Source organism: Tribolium castaneum, chromosome 9 (assembly GCF_031307605.1).
Source record: "Tribolium castaneum strain GA2 chromosome 9, icTriCast1.1, whole genome shotgun sequence".
Taxonomy (NCBI): domain Eukaryota; kingdom Metazoa; phylum Arthropoda; class Insecta; order Coleoptera; family Tenebrionidae; genus Tribolium; species Tribolium castaneum.
In genome coordinates this window covers 10,203,857-10,223,918 of record NC_087402.1, presented here as the reverse complement: position 1 = coordinate 10,223,918, position 20,062 = coordinate 10,203,857, and the positions used below count along the sequence as shown (strand labels likewise).

Genomic DNA, 20,062 nt, shown 5'->3' with positions numbered 1-20,062 from the left:
AAAAATCCTACATTGTATTATTGGTTGCCTATAAAGAGATGTTTTTCATTACCATGATTAATACCTGTAATACTACTTCGTTTTTGTCTCATGTGTTTTATTCAAAAATTAAGAAATGGTGACCACTACTTTTGTTCTGTCAAAAATTCAAAAATATAACGAACGTGCCTGATGTGAGCAATAATATGATAAGGGGATTTCCCAGAGCAAAATACGCATCTAGTTTAGGTAGTGACCTAGAGATTAAGGTGACGAAAAAGTGTCTCAGTGCTAGCAAGTTCCTAAAATCCTGTGTAACCATTACGAAAGTCCCTAATTTTCCATAGATTCAATGTGTCCTTTTCCATCATCTTAATAAACAAGATTAAAGTCTTCCGTTTCCTTTTCCAAAAAACACAGTTGAATGAGCCGTTTATCGATTTTTAGTGATAATCAGTGATCGTTATACATTTATGAAAATTTAAAAAATTACAGCACATGTGTACGTCACTCAGATAAAACGCGATAAGTTAGTGTATCACTCCTTATTATTTAGAAAAGCCAAAAGCACAGTTGATCATAATGTTTTTTGCATTCATTAAGTGAACATGAATTACCAACCTCCCGATTTGTCTACAATGATTGGCGATATGTTAGATGAGGATATTAGGGTAAGTCTAAATAAGTTATTTATATAAGTTGTTGTGTTTGTTTGCCCTTGCTGGGAATCCCCGATTTTGATAGTTTTGTACTTTAGTGTACTTAGTCAACATTACATTTGCGATAACTAGTGTAATACGACATATGACCAGTAACCGTTCACAAATGAGTTCTGACGTCGAAATTCGTGTTTATTATTTTTGCACTCGTAACTGTTACGGATTGTATTTTACAACCCGGTGCATCATATTTTTTGTTTAATAGGCGATAACTAACTTGTTAGCTGTTTCAAAACTATAATAACGCCAATATCGCAATTTACCGAATTATTTTTTTAAATAAGTTTGAAAAATTGTAAACTAGTTATTAATTATTAGATCTCTCATTGAAACTATAAATTACATTAGCTATTATTTTTTTGAAGTGCATGAATAATTTATAACAGCTAATTTTGAGAGAAAATGCGACGTTGGCGTTTTTATAGTTTCGAAACAGCTAATATGTATACCCTTCCAAAGGTAATTGTGAAAATTGACTAAAGTAATATTTCATGATAACAATAAAGTTGGAGACAGAAAATGATTAGTCTTCACTAAATTGCAAATTAGGGTTTCTTCGGGTAAAAATATTTATTGCTCACTTCGTCACACTTTCAAAACACATGTTCCCAGAACAGAAATGGGGCCTAAGCCGAAGCAAACCCGAAAAAACCCTAATTTGCATTTTACTGCAGACTAATCATTTTCTGTCCCTAACTGGATTGTTGCCATGAATTACTACTTCAGTCAATCTTCACTATTTCGCTTGGAAGGGAATAAGTATAAAGTAATGGAAAACAAGGAAGTAAAAGTATTTTCATTTTTAATCACAACAAAACTAAATCAACAAATTTTTGGAACATATGCCTTAAAAATATTTATTAAATTCGGAAATACCGCTTAATGATATTAAAATGGGAAAATCCAAGTTGATATTTAGGTAGCAGCCATCGTATGTTTGAATAATTAGTTACGTAATGTGGTATTTTGCTACTTAATTTGAATTTGAAATGAAATTAAGAAATAAACTTAATTTTTCCTAACTTTATTGAAGTTTATTCACTTTATTGCTTTATTGCCGGGTGCGGCAACCTTATCGCGCACCCAAGAAAAGCGTGACTTCTAATGAAATAAAAATTATGAAATTTTACACACCAGCCTGAACATTGCTAAGGACCATTCTCGATTTTTATTTAATTTTTTTGTTAATAAATAAAGTCGTAGCAGTTTTGTGAGTTTTTGGGCACTAACTGTTAATTTAACTACAAAGTTTTTAGACCAAATGAATCCTTACCTGCTAGCCTATCGAACTCTGATATCAAAATTATAAATTTTTACTTGGTTGGTAAAAAGATGGTATAATTTGCCAACAAAGGGATCAGTTACCAGTAGCTGACCTTTTTGAAGCCCCTTATTTACAGTCTTGCAATAAAACTGATGCCAGCATTGAAATATCCCAACGAAATCTTTTACAATTACAGTTCACATTGTGACTTAAATTTACGACGCCACAAGTAGCAACTCATAAATAAAAATAATTTTTAAAGTTAAAATGTAAAAGTGCGTTTAATTCAAAAATTGAATGGTATTTTTCTTCGCTAATTTCGTAAACAATTATCTGAAGTAAATACGCGTGGTTTAGTATAAAATTTTGAATTTGACTCGAAAATTACTTTTTTTAATTATTTTTATCTGCAAATGAAAAATTACCAAAAAATTAGGGAGATACCTTTCGGAGGTACAGTCAGGCGTGTAAAATGCAATATTTTTTTATTTAATTAGAAACTGCGATTTTCTTAGGTGCGCGATAAGGTTGCCCACCTAGTACTGAGGACGTCGGAAGCGGAGCTGTACCAACAAGCACGTGAACGCAAAAGTTGAAATTATATTTTAGTGAAATGTAATAAACAAAATGGTTACAATTGGGAATTGTTTCTAAGTTGAATCATTCACTCACAGGTAGTTTGTATTTCATTTTAAATATTTGTAACCGAGTTTAAACGGGTTGAAATCTCAACTGATTTATTCTTCTACACAAAATTTAATCGCAAGAATGAAATACCATAAGTTTCTGAAAGCCTTAGCAACAATTAAATGTAAGAAACCTGATTTTTTTATCATTTTATTAAAAAAATGGTACGTAACTTTTTTATACATTTTATCAGGGGTCTTGTATATTATTTAGTTATCATACTTTTTTTTTCAGGCCATTAAACGTAAAGTTTTCCATAAAAACATTAAAATTATTATGCTGTTTAACTCGTTGAAACTTGATTACAGATATTTAAAACGAGGTAAGATCTGGTGTATGAGATAATTATTTAACCTAAGAACAACATTCAATTGTAAAAAAAAGATTTTATTTATCATTTTTCCTAAAAACTGAGTTTCAAATTTGTGCATTCGCACGGCTACTTTCACAATATGCCCATTTTAGTTCTCATGTGTTTTTCTAAAAAGCTGTAATTTAGAGAGGCACTTAAGAGCAGCTTGATAGAGCTATACAAAATTCTGTTTTCGATTAAAAAAAATCACAAAACCTGTCGTTTTGTAAATAAAGACAGAAACCAAAAACAAAAAATTGCAGCGCCGACCTATTTTTACACGTTTAGAAAAATTTTAACCAAATGTTGCAGCAATTTTGAACTGGTGTTTTTAACAGATTTTAAAAATCAAAGAAAATGTTTTCCTACTATTCTGTTTGGAAAATTAGATAGTAAATCAAATAAGCATTAAAATATCTCAGCAAAAACTAAGTTAACTTGTCTACTTTTTCTACATTTCCACACTAAAGTAGGTTATGCATTTTTTGAAACTTTTACAAGCTGCTGCATCTTAAATAAGAAACAATAATTTATTTTTTTAGTGATCACTAATGCCACTAGCTCAAGAGCGTGTCTGCGACTTTTGTAGAAAAATAAATATTTGCCTGAAACGAACATAGGTATTTTTTTCAAAAATAAAAAATGTGTTCAATTTTTGAAAATCACCAGCGATTTCGTCTTTATTCGGGAGGAAATATGCGTTAATTATTATCTTGTGGTGGGAAAGTTTATTTAAAAAAGCAGCAATCAGAAGTTGAATATCTCAGTGTAAGATTCTATCAAAAAAAATGGACATTCTTCCGGTTCACCATCCTGTGGTCGAGGATGGTTATCATTATATTATCAATAATAACAATAATAATTCGAGTAAAAGCTTCCTTCTTGAAAGGGGAAGATATTAAGTACATAATAATCGCAGAGGGCTTTTTTCTATTCTTTCGCAACAGTCAAATTGATAATAAATGTCAGGACTGACATTAGGCGAGAAATTTATGTTTAACTTTTTCCGCAGTTATTTCGGGACAGCTCCGACAGTTATTTTAACAATTACATGGAGAACATCGAGGCCGGTATGTGCTTAGTCCCCGGTTTTGATTTTGCTTGACTATTTCTTTCAGATGATCTGTTAAGGCATTTCCAATTACCGAATCGAAAACCCATGGATGAGTGGCAAACTGACGAAGTTTTGGACTTCATATTAAACGAAGTTTCCACGGAATCTGCTGGATTTTCAAACGATAATCTTGAACGATTCCAATGCATTTCCGGTTACATCTTCAGAAATTTGTCTGAAGACAACTGTAAAATTTTGTCCAAATCAAATAGTTTAGGTCAGTTGATTTACACTGCTAAAGAAACTTACATTAGATGCCACCCCCCGGAATGTAAGTCTAATTGAAGTTTGATACGTTGCAAAATCTATCATTTTTATCTGATCAATCTAAGCCGAATCCATTCAATTAACTGATAACAATTGGAAAATATTGCGGCAGGTCATATTGCTTCCGCATTTATTTTCGCATGATGATAACATGATTTTGTAATAATAGTTGGCAAAAACAGGAATTGGGACGATATTTTTTTAGATAATCACGAGAATAATAATAATTGTTTCTCCGAAACGAATAATGAAAACGTGCCCGTTTTCACTGCAAGTAACCAAATTTATTCATCGCCAAGTAATAAAAAACCAGGAAGACCCCGATGCAAACCCACATCCGATAGAATTGGTAAGTTAATTTTCCACTTTCATGACCTTTGCAGTTTTGATCAAATTGTGGCTATTGTGGTCTCTCACAATCGCAATAATATCAAAAGTTAAACATTTATGTCATCGCTTTCTCACTTAATTGCAAACACGAGACTTGCAATTTGAATAAATATATATTTAGGGTTTACGAACCGGATATTTGAAATAAGACTGAATAATAAAACCTAAACTTGTTTTGCTCATTTCATGAATAAGCTTTTAAGTTGTTTATCGAAATTATCTCACTATTAGAAAAAATTTGCGATAAGAAAAATTGGACGCTTTCTTACTGAGTCTCTCTCATGTCTGTTGCAACAAATCAAATAAGGGAACAAGTTCAAGGTTTAGATAAAGTTTTGATTTATATTTGCGAATTGTCTGTCGCTTCAACCACCCACACCGAGCCTATTTTTCAGGCAAACGCTCGGAGAAACTTTGGGAATTTTTATTGCACCTCCTGCGTGATAGCAACACTTGCCCTCAACTGATAAAGTGGGAGAATTTCGAGGAGGGCACGTTTAAATTCGTCCAGAGCGACAAAGTGGCCCGGTTGTGGGGCAACAGGAAGAAAAATAATAACATGACCTACGAAAAATTTAGCCGAGCTATGCGGTAATTCTTTTTTCGTTAAAGTTTTTTTAGATTTATTTTATTTTTCAGGTATTATTACAAGAGCCAGGTGTTGTTGCCAGTGCCGGGCAAGCGTCTGGTTTACAAATTCGGTCCTCAGGCGAAAGGGTGGCAAACCATCCGTCCGATTAATTAAGTGAATTTAGTTAAGTTTTACGATAGGTTTTTTAAGTTTTATGAATAAAAAGTTGATTGTTAATTGTGATTTATTGACGATATGTACATAAACCTACGAATTATGAGAGGTACAAATATTTTTTTAAAAAATACAGTATTAAGAGGAGTATTTTGTGTCCTATCACATCGAATTTTGAAGCCTAGTCTACTGAAACATGAAGAGATCTGGTCATTTACATCGAGATATTGTCGTTAGTTGATAACACAAGCGTTGCTTTGGAACCTGTGTCTATTCCCGGCCCCGAACCCGGAGCAACACTGGTGCTGGTGATGGTGGTTGGATTTGTTCAAATGACTGTTCGATAAATTAACTAGAGTTTTCTTGCCTTGGAGGTCGCCGTCGCTCTTCGAGACGGGCATCTCCGAATGCGCCCCCTTTTCATTCTTCCTCCCCTCGAATTTCTTCGCGTAGTTGTACATCGATCGCCCGAATTCGTACGGGTTATTGTCTTTATCTTTTTTATCAAATTGAGCCTTCGGGGACTTCTCTGTATGGTTTGATAGGAAAATTGAGGGTGGAGAGGTCAAGGGTGATCCCTGAGCCACTAAACTTACTTCCTGGGTGAAAGTCTTTAAGGGCCTGTCCGTGTCTTCCTTAATTGGAGAATTGTCGAGGACCATGGCCCCGAAAATATCAGCCGGGTCGCGCATCCCGTACACAGCCCCAGCAGAATTCGAACGCAGCTCTGCACCAAAGCAAATTATTGGAACAACAAGCGCAAAAACGGGACAATACGAGGGTTAAGGTTTAGGAAAATCAACAAACGGGTTAGATTATTAGTACCAGCTTTGACACACGACTCACTGGTCACTTTCTCCATAAAACGGTGCGGGAGACCTGCGGAAAAGCACCAAAATTTTTACGCAGAATTTTTATTGATCAAACGAGACTACAAAAGACGTTTTTTCATTGTTCAGTTGGTCGGCCTGTAAGATTCTCTGGTAAATTTTTATCGGACCTATAGGGGGGCTTTTCATGTCAATATTGTGGTAAAAACACACAATCAATGAGTTGTATTGTATCTGATAAAATTTTCCAGCGAAAACTTTGTTTGTGGACTTGCATTCAAAAATGCACTTGAGATTGATAAAGATTTTTATAGTCAAAGTGATAGCAAAATATATTTTTAACTTGGAAGAACTGCAAACTGATAAGATTTCAAGGTCCTAATCAAACAGAACCTAGTACAACAATTAAACAGAAAATAAAATAAAGAAGTTTAATTTTTGTTTACTGGATGGGGAATCGAAAGATGTGTTTTTCAAAAGACGAATCTAGTTTTATGTGGTGCTCAAATATACATTGACTAAAATTATGTGTTTTGAAATTAAGTCCGGCAAATACACCTACCAAGTTAAAATTTTGAAGAGAAATTTGTGTTGTAATGGATCACCTATTAAAATAGAAAAAATATTTTGAAAATTGGCAACTATTGGTAAAGTTTTGAAACAGCATAATAGAAAAAATAAATTTTGCAATGATTCAATTTTTGCACTATTGTTTGATGTGATTTTTATCTGTTTTTGTTACATAGTGTACTTAAAAGTAATCGAATTGGGCAATTTTAGCAATCAATATTTTTAACCGTATTTCATTATTTCATCTTATCGTGTTCCCTCAATATTTTTTGTTTTGTAAATAAACCAAAGCCACTCGCTAGATTTTAAGCATATATATTTTAACCATAGATTAAGTTGTTATAGATAATATAATTTTAATGCTGCAAATTGTAAGGATGTCAAACATTGTTAAAGGGGGCCGCGAGGGCCTCTCAATTCATTGTTTAATAACTTTGTAGCACAACTTAGTTTGGCTTTAGTATTGTATTACTACAATTTTAAAGCCCACTAAATTTAAAATTTAGTCAAAAACGCAAATATTACTGTATTGTATTCTAAAATCTTGGTATTCTTCTATACTTTTTCAAAATGAAATGAAGCTTAGTTATGAAATGGTTACTCGTTTTTTAAATGGACAGGCATAATGAAACAAATTGTAACAAATTGAAAACGGTGCATTTTACAAAAAAAAAATTAAAAGGAACGAAAAACTTTCTAAATGGAATGAGCTTTCAAACTCTAGTAACAAAAAAGCCAAATTAAATTATGCTACAAAGTTATGATACAATTTATGTCAAGAAAGCCCCTGTAGCCCAACGACTGTATACTAAATGTTATCAAAATTGGTTAAGGCCTAGGGTTAAGGCGACCCCCAAGAACTGTCAAAATGATGTGTTTATACTTTTGTACATATCTCAAAAAATAGACCACGGAGCAGTACCAAACAAAAAGCAAAATGATCAAAAATCAATTTCCCACAAAAGTACACATATTTTATTTGATATTTAATCCGTTTTTTTGGTCTGCTGATCTGAGACATGGAAGATACTACACAGATCGGAAAAAAATACACTATTCATGCACAACATCATTCAAAATATGCATGCAAAAATTGAACCCAATACTAGCAACAGCAAGAAAAAAACAACCTTTAGAAAAATTTCTTTGAGAATGAGATTTTTTAAAATTACCGTTTTCAAAATTTATTTGCCAGTTTGGAGGCACAATGGTTTCCGATTGAAAATTGTTGTCGATTTTGAGGTATGTATAAAAGTAAAAATTTCAGGTTTTTTCCTGTGTAAGACAACTGTTTGGCATTTCTCAATAGGAAACGTCAGATTATTTTTAACAGTTTTGTTCTAAATCGAAAAATAAAATATTGGATTCAACTCGTTTTCGTTTAAATCAGTTCTTTTATTCCACCTCGTGGATGATAAGCCACTCGTTTTCACTCGTGGTTTGGTGAAATAAAACGTCCGATTTACACTAAAACTCGTTAAATAAATAACCATTTTTTGATCGTTTGTAATGTGTTGTAATGTAATGTGTTTTTTTAATAACTTTTAAAGGCTAAGAATTCCATAACAAAACGTTTTTGAAAAAAAATACGGGTCAGATTATTTCTAATTTTTATTCAATGATTAAAATAAATATGGGTGATCCGTAACTTCAGAGGTCGAAAAAAGCATAGAGAAATGTGTTGTTTACAATGAATAAACAAATGAATAAATATTGCATCAAATATGTGTACTAATTCGCGAGACATATTGTATAAAAAATAATTTTCAAATTAATGCTTGGAAGACTGCCATCCTCTGTCTACGTTTAAATAAAGTAAAAATAAAAATACGGAGGAATGAGTTATTTAGGAAGCTGCTTTGAAGAAGGTAACATTTTATTTATTTCACAATCATTATATTTGCTTATTGATACTTGTATGGTCTTTTCCTACGAAAAACGTTGTTTATCATCAATTTAATTAGCACAAAATTTTGAGTCTATTTCTTATCAGTTTGCCAAAATACTTTATTCTTTCTAGATTAGAACAGGATTATACTCTAATCATTGCGAGCATTATATTGCTATGAAAAATTGCTTCAACCTTTGTTTAAACTGCTCTCTAATGGATGATTTAAGTAATCCAGTAATAGCTAGTTAAAAATTTAATTTAATACACTGTTTGAATTTTCGATTTTACAATCGCGAGTAAACATAGATTAGAATTGGTAGGGGGTTATCGGCACTTTTATGTTTATTTTACTCTTGTAAAAAGAAACTGATTTATTCCATTATCTTCGCGAACAAGCAGCTTATTTATTTAACTGAATTTGAAAATATTTAGCAAAAGGCGTGGTTATATGAATTATTAAATCGTCTAGGAATGTCTGGCTTTGGATTTAAATTTTTTATTGACGCATTTTATATGAACAATCTTACCTCTCGTACTTTGCGAATATTTAACCGGCGAACTCGCAATACTCCTCCGTGCCACATCCTGAAATGTGATCGGAGAATAAACGACACTCCTTCTATCCTCCGCGTGAACGTTAGGGTGTTTAAACTCTCTATTATCCAAAGGATCGATCTCTTGGTGCAGTGGTGCTTTCTCCCGCCGATCTATCGGCGTCCTTGACTCTTTTCCCTTCAACCAATACGTTTTCATATGACCTGTTGAATCATCCCAGGAGTAAAAAGCAAAAATTCACCACTTTGTACCTTTTCCCTTCACTTGGATCTCCCCTCGTTCCAGTACGGTGTACGCAGGGGGTAGCAGTTGCCGCGTATATTCGGAAATGTGGATCATCATTGCCTCACTTGTCGATTCCATCCGAGAGGCGGTATTTACACTATCGCCAAACAGGCAATATCGGGGCATTTTCAACCCTACTATCCCTGCAACAACCGCGCCCGAATGGACCCCAACCCGGATCCGTAAATGCTGACCTGGAGGAATACCAAATAAACGAATCAAATTAAAACAGGACACCCACCCGTGGAAGGGTCTTTCAGGTCGGTGATGGCGTCCACCATGTCCAAGGCCATGTCGCAGACGCGTTCCGCGTGGTTGCCCTCCTTTTCCGGGGCCCCAGAAACCACCATGTAAGCATCACCGATTGTCTCCACTTTGTACACCCGGTTTCTCTCAGTCAGAGTATCGAATATTGAATACATGCCATTCAGCATTGAGACAACTTCCATCGGCGTAATCCTGCTGCAAATTTCCGTGAATGTGACGACATCGGAGAAGAGGATTGAAACGCTGTCGAACATCTATAAAAAGTCGTTTTGTTCCTGCCACTTGCAATTTTTTAATACCTCGCATGTATCGATCGGATTTTCGCCTTTCCGTAATCTATCGGCTACTTGTTTTGGAATCATTTGGTAAAGCAACTCGTCAGTTCGTCTCATTTCCTCGTCCAGTTTCCGCATCGATTCCTCCAATTTTTTACTTTTCTGTTGTTCCTGGTCTAGAGCTAATTTCAGTTCGACTGACTGTTGGGTTCCAGCCAACATCAAGTCCCTAATTGAATAAATTAAAGTGGAAAATACTGATAATTCTTGACACTTCAAGGAGCGCGATCAAGTGGAAGCTCAGGATTATAATAAAGAAAAGTTTACCAAAATCGATAAAACGAGCGACGGAATCGCTAATCGTGTTTTACACAAAAAATGGCTCTAAATATGCGCGATTATTCCCCGTTTCTATTATTTCAAAGACTCCAACTGGAAACACGGAAGCTGCTATAAATGTATCTCATATGAAAATGTACTCTACTTGTAACTAAAAAACAGATAATGTAGCAATTGTGGTATCTAATCAGTAATGCGATGCAAATGTAAATAAATAAATAAATAAATAACCAAATTTCCCATAGACATTTGACCAATGGGAGGAAAAAGTACAGCAGCTATAAAATTAAAGTGATTACACATTTTATTCGTAGATATCGGCATTAGGTCTGGGTACCTCAAAATCAAATTTTTGCAGAAAGATAATAAGTTTTGTTAATCATTAAATAAAGAGAAAATGAATAACTAAAAAAACACGTCTGGTGTTTAATTTATTTATTTTACAACGACTTATACAAGGCGACCCCGAGGTCTATAATTTTTTTGCCATTTGAAATATTAAATTTACTTGCACTTCACAAATTAAAAATATTTTTATTATACTCAGGCTGTATAGGTACAGGGTGGTGAACTAAAGTTCTATTTTCTCAAATGGAACACCTTAAATATTTTTGTATAATTAGATTCTACATAAAACGTAATGCAACTTTATATAAATTATTATAGGTCTACTTCCTTCCGTTTCAGACTTATTCAACTTTTCCGTATAAATATACTAACTTTTGATAAATCACTACGAAGTTGCCAGTGAATATTTTCCGACAAATTTACAATAGAAAACTTAAGAATACTTCGTAGTTTTAGCAAATAGTCGACTTTTGATTAAAGCATGCAGATAATGTTCAGGGAATGCCAATAACTCATTTTTTTAAAATTAGAACTTTATGTATTTGTTCACACGTATCGATAGCATTTTTTATAATCTCTCTAATGATATGTGCTTTGTATTGTAAATTTATTGATCAAGTAATAATTAGATTACTAATGCAATTAGTCACATTATTAGTACAAATAAAAAATAAATTACCATTTGACATCAGATTCTAGGCTAACAAATTTTCTTGTAAGAAAATACATTTTGTGAAAAATATCAAAAAATGTTTTAAATTTGTTATATAAAGCACATACCATTAGAAAGCTTATTAAAATTGCTATTGATGCGCAAAAACAAATAATTGGTATTTCATTTGAAAAAAAGATCTTCCACTTTTTACGTTTTGGCACACCTTGTATACACAATCTGCGTGTATAAACAAAAAGTCGACTATTTACTAAAACTACCAGGTATTCTAAGTTTATCTGTCGAAAAATACGGAAAATAGGCGACTTTACATTCATTTTCCGAGATTTGGTATTTTTGATTTATAAAAAAAATATTAAACTTTTCCTTATTCTCTTATTTTTCCATACACAATATAGTTATGCAAAGATAAATCGGGTGTGTCAAAAGTCGCGGATACGCTCTTGAGAGTGGATAATGACATAATAAAAAGCAGTAGCTCGTAAAAGTTGCAAAAAATGCATACATTAATGTAGAATTATAGGAAAATCAGAACCGCTAACGTTGTCTTTAATGATTTATTTTACTGTTTACTTGGTTTGTTATCAAATTTTTCAAAAATAGTTGTATTAATACATTTGGTTAATATTTTTCTAAACATAAAAAAATAGGTGTATTTGTACGGCGTTGCAATTTTTAGTTTTTAAGTTCAGCCAAATAAAAGGTTTTGTGAATTTTTTTATCGAAAATAGTGTTCTGCTCTTAAAAGCCTATCCGCAACTTTTGATACACCCGATATAGGATGTTTCATTTAAAAACTATAACTTTTGTTCACCTACTTGAATTAAATATAACAAAAATATTTTCAGTTTGTGGCGTTTAGTATTTATTTATTTTGACAAGTAAATCTATCGGATAATAAAAACGGCAAGAAAATATTTTTTAACTCTTTCTGGAACCACGGCACAAGTAACAAACATATAGTACTTCAAAAACTTCCTCTGCATGAAATTTGAATGAAAATTTGCCAAGATCTTGACAAAGATAAGTGATTTATCAGTGTAAGCATATAAAAGATGACGCGTTATTATTTTTACATTTATTCACTTTCATATTTTTCTGTATTACCACTAACGTTTAATTCAATATTAATTGCTATGATTTAACATGTAACTTTGCTACAATAATATATTAGTCACCCGTTGACATAACTACAAACAAATAGTGTAGAAAAATTATCATATGTAAACATTACATACGATACAAACAAAATAAAACGTGTACAAAATATTTGCTAATAAATCGCTATTACTCATTGTTTTAATTTTAGTCATTTTGCAAATCTGATAAGAAAATCCCGAACCAACTTCCTTACTAAATGTATCGAAATTAATCAGTCACTTCTAATCAGTCATTAGCACAAATAAAAAGGTTGGAGAATATTATACAAAGAAAATTCCGCATTAACTAAACCATTAGTTTAAAAAATAAATCACAGATGTATAGTATCATAATTATGTATCCCCGCTTTTCCCAATTAAACGCAGTCAGTTTTTGCTCTTGTAAAACGATTAAAAGTTGGTTAGAATTTTCTCTTATAATTCTTTCGTAAAAAAACTTTGTCGGAAGTGAGGGTAAATAAAAAGCGAATTTCATTTATTCCGGACTAAAAAATCGAGGAGATTGTGTAAACTCGGAGCGTCTTTTGTAAACTTTAAATCGTCTGCAATAAATTAGAATCGATTTAATTTTTTCGTGAATAGTGTCAAACACGTGGCGGAGCATATGTCTGTTCGAATTACCTGCTAAAATCGTGCATGGAGAGATCATTAATATAAAGCCCGGAATTGATTAGCGAATTCAGATCAGGCATCACTGGGGTTCCTAGATACATCATCATCTTCCAATTGTCCATGTAAATCATTTGCCCTGCACAGTCATTGTATCAAATTAGATCAAACCCGCAGTCTGCTCACCTTTAAGTCTCAAACTCCTGTCTTCCTCCAAATCCAGCTCGTCGCTAAGTATCATTTCTTGCCTCCCTCTCTCGGGCGGTTTCTCATGAAGGATCGGTTCGACCGTCACTAGTTCAAAAATATTATTTGTACGATTTAAAATCTGCAAAATTAGTAATAATTCAACATTGATTGATCCCTGTTACCTACCGTTTGAAACTTGAACGCTGTCAAAGGCCGAACTAAATCGAACCAATTCGTTATTTTTTTCCCAATTAAGTCGGGCAAAATCACCATGAGCGAGTTGCCTATGCTGCGGACAATCATATCCGAACTAAAAAAAATCTTTAGGATGATGAAAAGTCAATTTAGCGCTGCCATACCCGAAAACTATACAAAACGGGAAAATCTCGAATAAAACGGACGCACTAATCGGTAAGTGTTTTTCTTCTCTTGTCATCGCCAGCGATGCGAGAGTGAAAGCCCGGTTATCGAACGTTAACTGGAAAGTGACATGGACCATGTCGAAAAGCAGCTCTTCCCGCACCAGCTCGATTTTCATTTCTTTATTGTAGAAATGTCTAGCTACTTCCTTGATTTGCCCCATCGTGTAATAAACAAACCCCCGTCTTTTGCTCCGGTAATGTAACGTCAGTCCTTGCTTCGTCTCGTTCTCGCAAATGAAGCTCGGCGCCCGCATCCGAGGATACGAAAATTTTAAATACTCGTGGAGATTATCCAACCCGTTGAGGAAGTCCCTCATGTGGCGGCCGAGGACCGAAAGCACTCGATCGTATCCGTACTGACTGACGAAACTGACGAAAAACACACCCATTTGCTCGAAAAAATCCTTCTCGCTCACTTTTAATATCTAAGAAAACGGTTACGAGTTGTAGGAAGTGGTAAAACTGCCTTACCTGAACGGCTTTTTTCGACAGACGAGGGATCAGAGCTTCAGGATAAACCTGGTGGGTACTGAAACTGGGTTGATCGACGGCCGCTGCTCGCCTTATCTCTTCCCATTTTTCCTCGCCGTAGGTTTGCTTTATGTACTCGGACATATTTTCCAGGATTAGGCCGTACATGTTGCATTGATCTGGAAAAAACCGAAATTAAAAAGCTAAATAATTTAAATTTTTTTCCAAAAGAGCGAACTGATGCGAGAATCGTGTCCGTTTATTTGCGGTATTGTGAAACGCGTTCCCTGCCATTTATTCCGAAAAGAATTATTCACGTTTCGCATCCGTGTTAATTTTTTAATCTTCTGAATAAAACGGCGGGCGCGGCTAGTGCAAATTTGGTGGATGCGCCGGGTCAATTTCAAACAAAATTAATTTATTCGTAAATTCGTCAAATACAAGGCTTATAAATCAAACGTTATCGCAAAAAGTTGGCCTTATCTGTGCCAGCGGTCTAATTATTTTGTATAAATTGCGATAGTTTGGCTGAAATGTCAGATTAAGCGGCTGAATGGTGATATAAATTACGATCGACGGAGTGTGAGCCTAAAAGGAGCTTAGAATTCATGATTTATAAGTTTCGGGAAAGAAGAGGTGAGGGTTAAAAGGTGTTAAATTGTTATTTTGAAGGCGAGACACTTTATTTCTATTTTTTAAAAACTTTGCTCTATTCTGCTGCACTTCATCAATCATTTTTTTATGATTTGATTAAAAGACGACTCGAATCAAATTTTCACGGTGTCATTCCCGGAATAAAATGACCTTAATTCCGTCAAAAGACGAACAAGCTTCAAGCATTGCTTGAAAATTAAAAATAAACAACAAACTTTTAAAGAAAAATTGCAAAAGTTGAAGCCTTCGGGCCGCCACTGCCAAATTATTGCCTCGAAGCAGACACAAAGAAGAAATTAAGTGAATATTGAACTAATTAACTAATCTCACACTGCGTTTTCTGCTAAAAATACGAATCGATCCAATCCAGTTTCCATTTACTCTCGCACAAAAGTGAAATTTTGTTGCTTCCAAGAGTCTAGGGACGAATATTATTTTTGCGCCTACTCGAACACTTCCATAATTAATTTATGACTTAGTTTATAGACCATCAAAACTCAGTTAGATATTTCCCCTATCGTGTTATGTTCAGACTTCAGTTAAAAACCAATTAATTTCTTTATTATCCCACATTTACGACAAGTTTGTTTTGTTGTTTCCCTTTTTATAAAAAGTGTCGTAAAATTGAATTGAACTACAAGGTGTTAATTCCCTACCAAAATGAAGATTTACTACGTCTAGGAGGCAAAGAAAATTGTGAGCGAAAAAAGATAAAACTGAGACAAATGATGCTTTTATCGATTCTTTGTAAGTCTCGAACAGGATTTGAATAAAAGCCTACTTACCCAAGAAATTTGATAATTTGTGATAATTTCACGTAATTATAAGTACAGATTGTGTAACAGTCCGTTAGTAATAAAATAGCACCGAATTTGGCATTTCTATAATTAGCACCTCCTTTATTAGACGATAGCACATACGTGCCTGAAATGACGCATTTTCGCAATCTTAATTGTAATTCTTACGGTTATGGAACGAAAAAAAGACGAAAATAAACACGTTGAAATAATATTTTGCCAAAGCTTTGAAACAGCCATTCCCAAATCGAAATGGACAGAAAGACATTATTTTTTATTTTAATATTTTGAGCCGTAAAACGCACTTCATTATTACGTTGTGTTAATAGCTTTGACAGAGCTTTCAAAGTTATATAACCCGGCCGATTTTTCCACAATTTAATTATTACATAAGGTCTTTGCTGTAAGTTGTATAAGCAATTTAGTTGAATTCTTAGTATAATTTTTTCTCTAAACTTAATACTGCTAGATGCAGTGGTGGCTTTCCCTCCCTTTTCATACACACAAAGGAAATTTACCGCAGTTTATATACGAGTGAGTATATTTTGTTCCTGAAAGCTCTCTGTATGCTCAAAATTAAATAGATGAAAGGCTACATAGGCAAGTTAGTTTGACTAATTACGAGGCTCATCAGTTATTGATGATAATTCAGCACAACAAGTTTGTAAGAGAATATCTCAGTTTTATCGATTTTCTTGTCCAAACTTGCGATTTGTTTCCACCCCATATGTTTGTAGTGTGATTGTGGACGACAAAGTGGTTTCTGGAAGATGTTTTGTGGCAACTTTTGAAAAACGGGATCGAAATTATGTCTTATTTGTTCCACTCCATAATTTGGGAAATTACAGTCTATGATTAAAATTTACTTATTCATAGTGAATTAAGTGTAGGGTTGTAAAAGAGAGCACCAAGATTTCCTCCCTATTTGCGAGTCGACGAAATAAGGTCAACGGTTTTCCACCCACCCAAATCTTATAAAGTTACAAGATTTATTAAATCAATATTCACAAATCTTTATTATTTTAATTTTGCAACGTGAGATTCGAATAAAAACTTTCCCTGACCCATATTTTTAATTTTAATAAATTACAACCATCACCGGGGAAAATAACAAAGATAAAGCAGCCTGAATTGGAGTAAGGGAGATTTGGGTAATTAATTTTAATAAAATTCCGAGATAATTTCTTTTGATCGTGGCTAACACCTCTAAAATTTTGCGTCCCAAATCCCTGACAAAGCAATTCGAGACGAAATATTTAATTAACTGGGAATGACAACAAACTTCCCTGCAAACAAAATAAATTAATTAAGAAAAAAGCGTTGAAAATTTTCAACCGACAGAGATAAAATCGCGTATCATTTTAGTGCATGCTGGCTTGATTAGGTTGAACACGTCGTTAAATCGTTTATCGCAATCAGGAAGACATAATTACTTATTAATTAATGCTGAGCACATTACTTTTTGCTTTGAATGAACTTGCCGTTGCTTCCTAATTAAATTAATTGCTGGAAATCGAAGGTAACCAATGCAAAGCGAACTCGAGACATTAAGAAATTAGAATAGATCGTGTTTAATAAAGTTTCAGGAGAAGGAACTCCTGAAAATTCTAAGATTCTTGAAGTCATTCCGCGGGAAAAATGCCAAATCGTGACTTGGTAATACAGTGTTAATTATTTTTTTTTAGAACAAAAGGCTGTTAAGGCTTTCCTTATTCGACCGATTGACGCAAAGAAAAGTTATATAAACTTGTAATTGAATTTTAAAAGTGCGCTTAATGAAACATGAAAAAATGCAAATTATTTGTGGGTTTGAATTTGGCCCAAATGGTAATTTCTGGGAGGATTGTGGTAACACCTGCAATTCAAATCCTGCAGATACATAAATTGGAATCTTGTGAGACAACAATGGGACGGCAGGTTTGGGATACGGATTTCTATAAATCTATACGCAAATTTGGGGTCGGATTTTACAGATTTTCGACAAATGAATGAACGTCCAAGTCTTGGCAAACTGAAGCTTCTTGAACAAATTTAAAGTCAAAGGCGTTTTTTGTCAGTGGGACAAAATTGCAATTACACGCTTTGAATTTTAACAAAAATAAACATTTATTTAGGCAAAAATTAAAACATATACAAGGCAGAAAATATTTGATCACCAGAGCGGTTTTTCGAGAGAAATGTAAATAATTGTTTAAATATTTATAATTCCAACTAATGTTAAAAACAAATTAAATTAAAAGCTACAGTATGTTCTATTTTCAATATCAGCATTGCATTTCCCTTATTTCGCACTGATTGAATCGAATTTCACTAAAGACCTTTGATGTTTCTGTAGCTAAGCCGTGTATTGTGTTTTGCACATCTTATTGGATTTCTTATATATTTTTGGATCCGACTTTACGAAGAGAAGGAACACGTCATATCATAAAAGCTCACGCAAACTATTAATAAGGCAAGTTTTTTATGGTGAGATACATGAAGTTAAAAGGAAAAATAAATTACAAAATGTTTCGTCAGTTTTGAAGAATTAGATTAAACAAAACTTGTGCTATAGCACAACAACTGATTAACTAACTTTCCCAATAATAAGTTTGTCAATGAATGAATTAGCTGTTAATTATGTATGAGTAATAAATGTTTCGGTATCATATTAATATTCGCGCTAAGTCGCAAACAACAATTTAAATTAGCGATGTCACTACCTGATTTAATTATTAATTAGTTCTCTTACCAACAATAAACGGGAAAAACACATTTCTTTTAATGACTTCTCTATTTTAAATATTTCAAGACACTATCATCATAAAGTGGTCCATACGTTTCCAATTTTGTTTCGTTTAAAATCGAATATCTATCACCTTCGCAGTTTTACAGCCTGCAGTTCATTTTATTGCTAAAACTTATTTGGGACAATATTATCGAACGAGGCCGTTTACAAAAATAAATTGACAACCTTTACCCAAGATGGGAAAGTTTTTTCTTCGACACGTGTGGATAAATTAGGAATCAATCACAGACGAATTAAGTGTACACGTGTTGCCACATACTTATCACAAAACGGTCAATATCTCCGGAAGGAGCTTTGACGGAAAAGCAAGCTTTTAGCCCGATCAACACAAGTTGTTGCACTTTATTCAAATGGAGATGCAATAGATTAAGGAGATTTGTGGTAATATTCTCTGACGGCGGACTCAAATCTACGAAAGTTTTGCTCTTATTTTCCTCCGCTTGTTGACAAGGAAGGTCCTTGAAGAGGGAAAATATTGTTAAAGCCATTTCCTGCCTGAGTAAAAAATAATAGGAATATTTATTAAATTCCTCCGTTGAAACTTGTCAGATGGCCCAAGTTAAGAAAGTTTGAAGAGTTCAGGGTCACAATTAATGAAGCTTTCATAATAAAGTTTTACTTTTTTCCAGCAAGCAAACAACAAAGTAATATCCTTTTAACTGCGGCCAAAACAATTGACATGATTAATTATCACCCTCCATTGTTACACAAGAATTATAGATAACTAAGCATCTGTTATTTAGATTATGCCAAAAGTGGGCTTAACGAGCCGTCACAATAAAGAAAACAATCAAAAGCTCCACTTACCTTGGCTGAATTCCTGCAAAAACTCAAAATCCGCTACTTAAAAATTAATATCACAGTCACTGAAACTCGTCGCACACAAAGTAGAAAGCGAACGCCAGTGAGATCGCGACTCGTATCCTGAAAAAAATTTCAGTCCTTGCATCCTGCGTATGCTGTTATCCACGAACTGACGGTCCTGACAACATCTGCGGTTGATAAACTCAACCTGAAAAAGCAGCGCAAGCGTAGCCAATCCTGAAATTTTCGCTGAAACTTTCGAGTCCAGGACGTCTGGCTTCTTTCACACATACTAACAACGTCCTTCAGGATGGGCCTTTTTTAGGCGGAATTATGGACGTGACGCGACTATAGATGGGTTATTTTGAGAGAAAAATTGAGACGTTGGGGCGATTAGGTGATTAGTGTTATGTAACACCTGTTGAATCGATGCCTCTCAACTCCAAGCTGAAGCTAATAAGTTCGTTTTTCATTAGGTATTCTAACTAAGGGTTCGAATAAAACTGGAAGAAAGCTATCAGGCGTTTATAAATTTTTCATAAAGTGGGATATGCGGCTATTGTCGTTCACAGGGTGAAGACCATGTAAATACTAGCTTTCAATCCAGCATATGACAAA

General features: G+C 33.8%; 2 protein-coding genes across 5 annotated transcripts; one reads left to right on the top strand and one right to left on the bottom strand.

Moving 5' to 3' along the window:
* The first annotated feature begins 91 nt into the window (after window positions 1-91).
* On the top strand, window positions 92-5,580 carry LOC103312853 (ETS homologous factor). 3 transcript variants are annotated; one of them, XM_008194598.3, is made up of 6 exons: window positions 92-650; window positions 4,014-4,071; window positions 4,120-4,332; window positions 4,588-4,731; window positions 5,168-5,363; window positions 5,412-5,580. In XM_008194598.3, exons 1-6 carry the CDS (start codon window positions 588-590, stop codon window positions 5,515-5,517), a joined length of 780 nt encoding a protein of 259 aa, XP_008192820.2. In that variant the 5' UTR covers window positions 92-587; the 3' UTR covers window positions 5,518-5,580. The 3 variants fall into 3 exon arrangements, with proteins under 3 accessions (XP_008192820.2, XP_008192819.2, XP_008192821.2); XM_008194597.3 differs by having other exon boundaries at window positions 97-650; window positions 4,120-4,386; XM_008194599.3 differs by lacking the exon at window positions 4,014-4,071 and having other exon boundaries at window positions 100-650; window positions 4,120-4,386.
* Gyc88E (Guanylyl cyclase at 88E) lies at window positions 5,570-19,724 on the bottom strand. 2 transcript variants are annotated; one of them, XM_064358646.1, is made up of 12 exons: window positions 19,448-19,724; window positions 14,402-14,580; window positions 13,868-14,355; window positions 13,695-13,818; window positions 13,506-13,647; window positions 13,332-13,458; window positions 10,215-10,419; window positions 9,890-10,169; window positions 9,615-9,842; window positions 9,336-9,566; window positions 6,364-6,396; window positions 5,570-6,244 (listed from the first exon to the last, which is right to left on the bottom strand). In XM_064358646.1, the coding sequence occupies exons 2-12, from the start codon at window positions 14,567-14,569 to the stop codon at window positions 5,751-5,753; spliced, it is 2,520 nt and encodes an 839-aa protein (XP_064214716.1). In that variant the 5' UTR covers window positions 14,570-14,580; window positions 19,448-19,724; the 3' UTR covers window positions 5,570-5,750. The 2 variants fall into 2 exon arrangements, with proteins under 2 accessions (XP_064214716.1, XP_971396.2); XM_966303.5 differs by lacking the exon at window positions 6,364-6,396 and having other exon boundaries at window positions 19,448-19,723.
* Between the last annotated feature and the right edge of the window lie 338 nt (window positions 19,725-20,062).

Coding starts and splice junctions, on each gene's coding strand:
- LOC103312853 (XM_008194597.3), top strand. CDS start 588: ATGAATTACCAACCTCCCGATTTGTCTACAATGATTGGCGATATGTTA. Junction 651..4,013: donor TGTTAGATGAGGATATTAGG/GTAAGTCTAAAT, acceptor CTTTTTCCGCAG/TTATTTCGGGACAGCTCCGA. Junction 4,732..5,167: donor ACCCACATCCGATAGAATTG/GTAAGTTAATTT, acceptor CCTATTTTTCAG/GCAAACGCTCGGAGAAACTT.
- Gyc88E (XM_064358646.1), bottom strand. CDS start 14,569: ATGTACGGCCTAATCCTGGAAAATATGTCCGAGTACATAAAGCAAACC. Junction 13,459..13,505: donor CAGGAGTTTGAGACTTAAAG/GTGAGCAGACTG, acceptor ATGACTGTGCAG/GGCAAATGATTTACATGGAC. Junction 10,420..13,331: donor TCCATGCACGATTTTAGCAG/GTAATTCGAACA, acceptor TTATTCAATTAG/GGACTTGATGTTGGCTGGAA.